The 10,781-nt window shown below is 26.4% G+C and overlaps 1 protein-coding gene and 1 long non-coding RNA gene across 2 annotated transcripts in view; one reads left to right on the top strand and one right to left on the bottom strand.

Annotated features, from left to right (window-relative positions):
- The window catches only part of LOC105133270 (uncharacterized), an 8,970-nt gene extending 6,913 nt beyond the window's left edge, over positions 1-2,057 (top strand). Inside the window, exons 2-3 of the long non-coding RNA XR_843752.1 lie at positions 1,072-1,076; positions 1,978-2,057. This is a non-coding gene — a long non-coding RNA (uncharacterized LOC105133270). The remainder of the gene's footprint in view (positions 1-1,071; positions 1,077-1,977) is intronic.
- Positions 1-5,980, bottom strand: part of LOC105133271 (zinc transporter 1-like) — a 9,381-nt gene extending 3,401 nt beyond the window's left edge. Inside the window, exon 1 of the mRNA XM_011037190.1 lies at positions 5,205-5,980. Coding sequence (XP_011035492.1) covers positions 5,205-5,804 — 600 coding nt within the window. The 5' untranslated portion in view covers positions 5,805-5,980. The remainder of the gene's footprint in view (positions 1-5,204) is intronic.
- Between the last annotated feature and the right edge of the window lie 4,801 nt (positions 5,981-10,781).

Genomic DNA, 10,781 nt, shown 5'->3' with positions numbered 1-10,781 from the left:
TTGTTTATAATTGTTGTTTATAATTTGTACAATTAACCTCCCTATGGTTCGACCCCGGTCTTGCCGGGTTATTTATTACTTCGACACTCCTGCACTTGGGAGAAGACATCAATCTTTTCATCGTGTCAAATAATTTAGATTTTAATAGTGCAATTAGGTGTGCTTTAATTAGGTTATGAATCTCTAAATAATTGTAATCAGTTTTGGAATAAATTGTAGTAATTGGATATTATGTCTGAATTGAAATATTTTAGCTTTTAATTTATACAATTAGACATGTTATTAAGCAATTAATGTTATTAATGTCTTGAAAATTACAATTAGGGTTAGCAATGAATTTTAGAATTAATTATCATAATTGGTTGTTATGTTTGAATTAAGATATTTTGGTTTTTAATTAATGTAATTAGGTTGTTTGATCGTAATCGATGTTATAAATGTCAAAATAATTGTAATTAGGTTTTGCATTGAGTTATGAAATAAATTGTTGTAATTGGGCATTATGTTTGAATTGAGATATTTTAGTTTTAATTTATGCAATTAGACATTCTTTTTATGGAATATGACAACAATTTTTTTAAAAAAAAAATTATCATGATTTGAACAGTGCATGTGCATTGTTTGTTTTTAGTTTAATCCAATTAATATTTTATAGAAATAATACTTATTTTGTTAAATAAAAATTGTATGCAACTAACTATATTGTATATGGGGTATTATAGCCTCTATTTGTACAAATCAAATTAGACTCAACTAACTATATTGTATATGGGGTATTATAGGCTCTATTTGTACAAATCACGAAAAGGAATAAATCTAGAGATCACATTGCATGGCTATTTAATATTGATGATGAGACTTTTTAAGTGCACTTAAAAAAAACATAGGTGTCCAAAAAGAAATTTGATGAATAGTCAAATTGGTCAAAAGAACATGCATGTATGGTAATTAAAAAAGTTTTCATTGGCCTTATTTATATTTCTTGCACGTTGTGAAAATATATCTAAGGTTGTTATAAATACAATATAAATTGGGAACATAAAATTATAAATAATTTTTTTATAAATATAGTTCAAGCACCTTAAAATACATAATTGAAGTAAAAATTCATATATAACTTAAAAATATAATATAACTATTCATGTCTATATATTTTCATTAACTAACAATTAAAAAACCTAAAATAAACAAATTACTAGAACGTCATGTAAACTAAAACTAATTTTATTGTCTTAGTCAAGGATATAAATAGTTTAAGAGCTTGGCTATGTTGTTAAATAATCTCCAAATACTTCATATAATTAAAAAAAAAGGTCAATACATAGGAAGTTAGTAGCTGAAAACACCCTAAAACTTCTAAAGAATGCACAATAAAAAATTTTATATTTCAAACTAATTTCCCTGTATTGCTTCTCAAATTTCTTCATTATTCAAGCTCCTTATATTGGTCTACAATCTTTTCCCTTTCCAATTAAGTTTTATTAACGCATTCTTCAAGTTGATTCTTCTTCAATTTGAGCACTTCACAGTTCACACCGCCCCTCAACTTTTTAAATTCTTTGCACCTTTACTCAAATTTGTTTTCATTCAATCTATGCCCTTTACACAATTCTTAAATTTCTTTTCCCTTCAATCCGTGTAACTTTTGGCCAATTATATAACTGTTAAAACTTATATTACCAAAGATCAAGTTAAATATATACATACTTGTGCTAATAGTTAAGACCAACTCTACTTTTAAATTTCAATGTTATGAACATTACCAACTTTTTACTAATTTCACTCTATATATGCCGATGTAATATATATAGATTTAGAACAAGAAAAATAATTAATAATTTCCCAGCTCATGAATAAAGAATAGATTACAAAAAAAAAAAAAGCAGCTTGGTTAGCAGTATTACCCCCAGATATGCAAGAAGAAGAAAGTCTTTTTCAAGAGTTTTCCTCAGTGCTTGGGCTTGGCAAAGTAATTAGTTGTGATTTTCGATGAAGGATGAGGAAGAAAGGGGGGAAGAAATTAGGATGGCCGACAGCACAACTCGCAAGCAAAAGATGAGGTATTAAGGTATTAAAATGAGGGGTGATTACTACAACAAATAATGAAAATATATAGTTTGTTTTAGAGGCTAAAGTAGGCAACATTTATATTTCACATGAACTCGTAAAATTGGTGTGAAACTCGTGAGTTTATTGATTTTATTGAGTTAGAACAATTTTAATTTATTTTTATAAGTTTTTGAGATTTTAAAATGATTTTGCATGATAATTATATATTGACTTTAAAATGATATAATTTTCTAAGTTAACTTGTGATTTTAATAATATTTGATAGATTTTAGATAGTTTGCCTAATCCATACCATATTATTCAAATATATATAAAGACATATGGAACTTCATTTTATCATATATTTAATAAATTGTATTTAAGTGAATATAACAATTCTTAAATATATATAAATCTATCTAGTTGAGAAATTAATTGGGATTGAAAAAAATCCACTCAATAACGAGATGAATATAAAAGAAGGGCATTTTCAATGTAGATGTGATATATATGGTTAGACATGGCATAATAAAAAAAAAAATTGTGAATATAGACAATCTAAAAATTAATTGTTTGCTCGTTATATGTTAATTATTATTTTATTAAGAGATGTTACGTTAAAACTTAAATTTGTTATTATATTATACTGATTTTATATATTAAATGTTTTTGGCAGGTACGGTTGCATAGGGTGTCATGTACATGTGGATCTACTTCTTCAGAGTCTCGAGGCCACAAACGTTATCTCATACAGAGACAAGGTGATGGTGCTTCACATCACGCTCTATTCTCTTTGATATTTTTTTTTTATTTATGTGTGGTGTTTGGGTCCACTTGCGCGCACCACAACTAATTTTCACGGTCTACTGAATATCCTGCAAACCCAGTAAGCATGTAAGGCACCACGAAAGTAACAGGCGTGCACATCAGTACTCGAACCCATATGCAGTGAAAGGAGACAAGTCCTTTCAACCGTTAGGTCAAGCCCATCAATGCATTTTCTTTGATTTTTTGGTTTGGAAGATATTCATTGACCGGAGGATGTGTGGAATTATTTTATTAAGAGATGTTACGTTAAAACTTCAATTGTTTTTGGCAGGTACGATTGGATAGGGTGTCATGTACATGTGGATCTACTTCTTCTGCGTCTCGAGGCCACAAACGTTATCTCATACAGAGACATGGTGATGGTGCTTCACATCACACACGCTCTATTCTCTTTAATTTTTTTTTTTTATTATTAACATGGGTGTTCAGCTATCTTGCACGTATCACGACTAATCTCACGGGTCTTGAAGTTAACGACCATGTAAGCCTCCAGTGACCATCATATGAGCAACCAAGAACTCAAACTTGAGACTATAAAAAAAACAAATTTCTTAATCTCAAGTTTTTACCACCTCAATAATTATTCTCTTTGATTTTTTGGTTCTACTGTTGGAAGATATTCATGGACAGGAGGATATGTGGAATGAGGTTGTAAGCTTTTATTTTTTATTACAAGAAATTGCAAATATTATGCTGATTATAAATTTAAAATAAATTTCAATAATATATATATATATATATAGTGGCGGAGGGAGGGGGGGCTGGGCCCCTGCAAAGGAAAATTTTCCCAGCCCCTCCCTTATATAAAATAATTAAAATTTTAATCCTTTTAAAATAACTCTTTTAACTTGACCTTAATTTTTTTTTTTACTCTGCCCCTATATATATATACATATATATTTCAACAAACCTATTTACAATACAATAAAATCTTAAAAGATTTAAAGATTTTTTTATTTTTTTATTTTCGAGACAATGATAACATTTATGTATTAATGGACCTATAAACTTATAGATCCAATCATTTTATTTATTATATTATCAAACCAAACCCAGTACTAGTAACTTTATATATAAAATATGATCCAAATACAAAACAAATTCAAAATGTTTTAAGTTAATTTTTATTATTAATTATATTTTATTTATAAATTAATAATTATATTTAACTGAAAATAAGATTAACATAGGATGGTGAGGAGGCCATTGCTAATTTTTATGAGATGGAAGCTAATACATTTATTTATTATTATTCATCCTGCTAGTTCGATTATGCTATATAACACTAGAAATATATTCAGGTTAGTTTGTTTATATTTTCATTAATTTTATAGGTTTTAAAGTTAAAAATTATATAAGTTTTTAGTGATTATTATATTAATAATTATATAATTTAAATTTAAAATTATAAAAAAATAAATCTTTTAATTTCAATTTTTTATTAATAAACCACTTCCTAAAATAATTAACTTGAAAAGATATTATATTTAGATGATGTTGAGTGAAAGAATAAGATGTTTCATGAATTCATATTATTGATGATGTCAGCTTCGACTGGTTATCTTATATATATATATATATATATATATATATATATTAAAAGTATTATATGTTTTAAAATAAATTTTAAATCATGTTAATTTTTTAATTTTGTTTTTAAAAAAAAAAACTTGACGAAGTTTGGCCGACGACAACTGTATGTCTCCGCCAGGTCCATTTGTGGTCCTACTTTTCTTTTGTCCTTTGATGGATACGTGACATGAAATGTGGGTCAGTGGCAGATTCATTTTCTGTTGACAGCACAGTAAACAAGGGGAAGAGAAACGTTTTTCTAGTTGGTGCTGGGATGCTTGAAACTTGATTTCTCTCTAATTTCCTAAGCATTTTAAGTTGTATTTTGTTTATCTTATTAGTTTAATCCTTTTATTCCACAAATATTTGTAATAAATCTTGTGGGGGTGGGGCTACGTAGCACCAGTCAACTTATAATAAGCATAACAATTACTTGTTAAGATATCTATCCTCTGATTAATATATATAAGCATAGTGATCATATAAACGGTTCAACAATGGGGAAAAAAAATAATTTCTTCACTTCCTAATTAATGATTAAGAGAGAAAATTGAAATAAAATCATCGTAAAAACAATTGCACAAAAAAAAAAAAAAGAGTAACCAGTGTCAATTACCCTCCTCTCAAAACTATATCCAAGAGCAGGGAAAGAATATAAAGAAAACGAAAGTAAAATAAATAAATAAATAGCAAGGGTAGTGCTTAATAAGAATGCATTATGCTCATTAATTTATTATCGGTACTATAAACCTTACCTGAGAAACAATGCGGTGCCGATTAAGATCTGATGAATTTATTCTCTTCAGTACGAAAGCTGGCCCACGAATATGAACCCCACCAGCCCCATTATCATCTTGATCACTGTTCTCCTCGTGATCGCCACTGACTGGTTGAGGTTTTCTCAACTCAAGCCTCTTATGGTACCCTGTGGCGAAAGACTCCATCATCAAAGTCCCTATGGCAGATAACATGGCCACAAAACCTGCAAAAGGAAATTTCTCCCATGGATGTTGACCAAGACAAGGACTAGTTAAGCTCTCAAAAGCATCAGGAAGTATGTGAATGAACCCGGTTCCCAAGATCACACCAGCAGCAAATGCCTTGATGAGGAAAAATGCTTCTCTGTCTGGGTGCAAGTATGATAAGTTTTTGACAAAAAATGGAAGACAAATTCCCAGGGCACTGGCAAATAAAATTGAAGATATTGCAATGAGTTTGTATTTGAGTGCTTCAGATATGTTTTGATCATGACTGTCGTATGCTTTCCCTGTGCATTTTGAGGAGACTAAGACCGGCAAAAGAAGAATGAGACAGAAGATGGTAAAGATTTTCCACGAACAAGATTGCTGCTTCATCTTTGTCTAACGATGGAATGAAAGGAAACTGCGTGCTAACGTGAATATGTGAATATATACTGCGTGTGACTCATGTATATAATGAATGATTGGTGCTCGAATAGTACTATATTATGGAAAATACTAAAAGGTATGGCTAAAATTACACAGGCGCAATGTTCTCTCTCTTATTTTAATGCGGACTCATTGATATTTCTTTTTTTAACTTTATTTCTCAATTTTTTATTTTTTTTGTGAGTTGTTTTTTCCCCCCAAATTCAAGGATAATTACTAAATTTATTAACTAAAAAAAATAAAAGATGAAAAATCAAAGTAGAAAAAGACACTACAACTAGATGATGGTCTTAAAATTTTCACAAAAAATTCACTTTAATGATCAAATTTTACATGGTATACCCATGCGGTTCCTTAATATTTTTTGCAATTTAATTTTGATATAACAATTTACTTTTTTTAATTTTTAGTTTTTCGTTTAAGAGAAAAATTGTTGGATTTTAATGGTAAAAAAAAAAATATTTTTGACATCGATTCAGGTCGTCAAAATAGCTGATTTTAGTGTTATCAGGTTCCACTGAGATATTTTTTCACCTTGAAATTATCTAAACTTTATTTTTTTAAAATGATCATTTTTATTTTTTATTTTCATCCCAAGTTTTATTTTTAAATTTTTATTTATTGGCTTGAAATCATGGTTGTCCTTATTTGTTTTTGCGTTTCAAATACAGTTTTGTCCTTATTTGTTTTTGCGTTTCAAATACAGCTTTGAAAAAAAAAATTATTTTTTTTATTTTGAATTAATATATTTTTCACTTTTAAATTAATATTTTTTTAATATTTTTCAGATATTTTGATGTGCTAATATCAAAAATAATTTTTAAAAAATAAAAAAAATATTATTTTAATATATTTCCAAGTATAAAATAATTACAACATTCTTGGACACCCAAACTGCTTTTTGATGCTTATAATTCAAAAATATTATTTTAATATATTTCCGAGTATAAAACAATTACAACATTCTTAGACACCCAAACTTCCTTTTGATGCTTATAATTTTTCCTGCTAAAAATGCTACTGAATTTTTGTACAAATCTTCATGTGGAATGGGATTAAGGTATATGTTAGCTTTATAAGAGTAAGTTTTCAAAGCCTATTACGAAGAAAAGTTCAAGTAATGCTAAATTCTCATTGTTTTAGTTAATGTTTGATTTGATGTTTAAGATTAGAGTATCTTGGGGATGTAGACTTCTTCGCTAGGAAATTGCATATCTCTTGGTTATAAAGTAATTAATTAATTATTGGTGTCTTTCACCGAAACCCTGTGTGTTATCATCATATTTAGATTATATAAAAAGTTTTTATTTAAAAGCAATTATATTAAAAAAAACATATTTTCTTCAAAATAAAAATAAATAAATAAACAAGGAAAAAGAGTTTTGATTGAAGAGACTCGCTTTTCTTTCTTCATTCACATAATTGAGATTTTTATAAATATTTATTTTAATAATAGTTAGATTTTTATTCAAAAAAACATACTACTAATAAAAAAGATGCATGTACTTTCTAAAACATATATTAATAAAAAAATAAAAACTCACCTAATAGCATATATTTCTTTTATAATTTCAATAGTCACCTTTCTTACAAATATTTATTTTTATCATAGCAAAACTAAATAAAAATTTATTTTAAAAACTACCTTATGGCATTGCTGCGATGGGGAAAAAAAAATAGTTGCTATCTAGACTCATTGCAAACAAGCCACGTGTTGTGACACATTAAAAATAAATAAACTTGGCTATTGCTTTCTATTTACTCTCCAAGGAGAAAATGACGTGCAATTTATACTTCAGTGTTATAAATAACACTGTGAATTATATTTTTATGTGGAGCGTTGATTTACTAGATACAATAATTCATGATAGCAGAAATATACCGAAGCATGTTTCATTTAATTCATGATTATGTACAATTTGTTTTTTATACTTCTCATTGCCTCTATAGTGTATTTCTAAAAATAAATTCTGTAATTTTAAAATTTCAACTTGAGGTTAAAAATAAAAAAAAATTGAATAAAAATAAATAAAATAAATATATTCTCAAAAATAACCTTGGAATGAGCTTAAATGTTTATAAAACAAAGAATATAAAAAATTATATTTCTTTATGTCCTTTGTATTTATATTTTCCATCGCAAACGCCATACAAATTATCTGATAATAATAATAATAATAATAATAATATAAGGATGGATGGAATTATTGCATTGTGCTTGGGTTTCACAATTGCCATTACTATATATACTCAACAGCATTACAATTGACATTTACAGTGTTTCTTTATCAATAATTTTTTATTATCAATATAAATATCTAGCCAACTAATGTGTATCTTTATTAATTTTATAAATTTTAAAGTTAATAATTATGTAAATTTTTAATAACTTTAATATTTATAAGACTTGATAATTTCTAAAAAACAAATCTAAAATTTAATCAATTAAGCTATATTATTTAAGATTTTTTTAACAATATATAATTTAAAGGCATTTGTTTTCAAATGTCCTTTCAGTATCGTTAAAATTCCATCATAATTGCTAGTAAAATTAATATAAATACCTCTAAAGTTAAATAAATTTCGTAAAATGTATAATATAGATAATTGCTAAAAATATCTTTATAACACGGATTTACTCAAATATTGATACAACCGGGAACAATTAACAAGAAGGTAGATCGGTAAATTGTTTTGGTCAAATATACAAATACTTCTACCTTTAGATTTGTTCATTCTTTTGATCCTTTTAGTCTGAAACTTTTTCATTCTAGCTCAAGATTGTATTTAATTTATTTATTAGTTTTTAGATTTATGAGATGACAGAGGAAATCTTTGAAAATAATAATAATAATAATAAAATTATATGTTAATCACATTCTAATAACAAAAAAAAAAACATAATATCAACATGTTCCATTCAATAAAATGACTTCCTTTAACATAATCTTGAGCTTTTATTTTATTAGAAAAAATATATTATATATTAAAAAAAATATTTTAATCTTGTGTTTTTAGATTATTTTAATTATTGAAATATCAAGGATGTTTATTCAGTGAGAATAGATTAAAATAGATTTTTAAACCTAAAATCCCTAGTAGGATTTTTCTATCACCTGTTTTTTTGTTGAAATAATAGATAATGAATTGTCTATTATTATTTATTTTCAAAAAAAACATGGACATCATCTTTCCTTTGAAAAGGATAAAAAATGAGATACACGGGACGAGTTTCACAACTCCACGCGTGTCTGGCTTTCTGTCTCGTGGGCCAAGCACTTAGGTTTTTCTTTTCTGTTTTTTTCATTTAGAGTTAAATACTTTATAAAAACAATATCTAGATGATATTTCAATTATTACTCAATTTTTTCATGGTTTTGAAATAATATTATAACTTTTTATAGAAATCTTAACAAATTTAATTTCTTATTATTATTATTATGTACAAATTTAATTTCTTATTATTATTATTATTATGGATCTAATATATATATAAACCCCATGAATATTTAATTAAAAAATATTAAATTTCTTAAAAACTTTTAACAGATTTTTATATAATTTTATAACATTTATTGATTTTTTTTTCTCTTCTATCATATAGAAATACTTAGACTTTATTTTAATTCTTCCTTTTAAATTTTTTATTGAGATCATGATAGATTTTTATTTAGAAAATAGTGTTTGCAATTAAAAATATATTTTCATTGAAACAATTGAGAGATGCAATAATTATATATGTAAAAAAGATGTTCAGATTGAACAAATATATTCTTTCTACTTATTTTAAATGGCTGGAATTTTTTTTTTAAAAAAAAAACCTTATTCTTTACTGCATGATGCCTTTTATGAAAAAAAAACATGCTTCTTATAAAAAATTATGACATCCTTTTTAAGAAGATTATGATTTTTTTATTGTTTCATGGATAATTAAATATCAACCTAATATGTAAAATTTGTATGATAATTTTCTCATTAATATTTAATGAGAATATAATATTTTTTTTCTTGATTTTTTTCTTTATAAACGTTTTATATAAGTTTTTCCAACATATTGTTTTAATTGATTATCTAATTGTGGAGAGATGATCAATGTATGGTTTTTGTTTTTAAATTGAAGCTTGCTTTGACGATTATAATAAGTTTTTTAAAATAATATTCCTCATAGAAAAACAAGTTTTTTTAAAAAGTAAAAAAAAGAAAAGCATGAAAAAGAAATTTTAGTTTTTTTAATTTATTAAAAATGCATGCTTTTTACCTTTTATTTTAAATCAATATAGGCCTGTAAATTAGTCCTGTTCTAAATGATTAAACAGATTTATAAAGAAAGCATGTCGAAGGAGTAGATCGGCTTGGATTGGAGGAGTTGATCAATTGATGCCATCTAATTTCACTTGACCCCAAAAATGCGAATTTTTAATTAGCTCAGCCTGCTATAAAATCTTCGAATTATATATTTTTTTATAAGAAAAAGAAAAAAACAAATAAATGGCTGGGAGCCCAGACCAATTATCAATCATTCAGGGTTGTTGTTGTTGGGAGTCGGGACTATTGGACCGGGTGGACCCAGAAGAAGATAAATTTGTCTCCACGAAAAGATTAATTGGAATCCAAAGGATACATAGAAGGTGGTTCGGAAGCGAGGGCAGCCTGAAGCAGAGGTACTTCTGGGCCCATCAATAATTCAGTCAAATAATGCAAATCTCCTGGAACACTATTGAATGGATTCTAATAACATGTTTGTTTTTTAAAAAATAATTTTTGAAAAATAATTTTTTAAATTTTCCTGTATTTATTTGTCATTAAAAAAATTAATCAACAAAAAACATTTTTCGATCAACAAAAAACACTTTCCGGTCAATGAAAAACACTTTCCGGTCAACGGAAAACACTTTCTGGTCAACGGAAATATTTTTTAATAAA

The sequence above is a fragment of the Populus euphratica genome, unplaced genomic scaffold (genome assembly GCF_000495115.2).
Source record: "Populus euphratica unplaced genomic scaffold, PopEup_1.0 scaffold110.1, whole genome shotgun sequence".
In the NCBI taxonomy this organism is placed as follows: domain Eukaryota; kingdom Viridiplantae; phylum Streptophyta; class Magnoliopsida; order Malpighiales; family Salicaceae; genus Populus; species Populus euphratica.
Note: the sequence above shows the minus strand (reverse complement) of the source record. Positions and strands in the feature narration are given on the sequence as shown.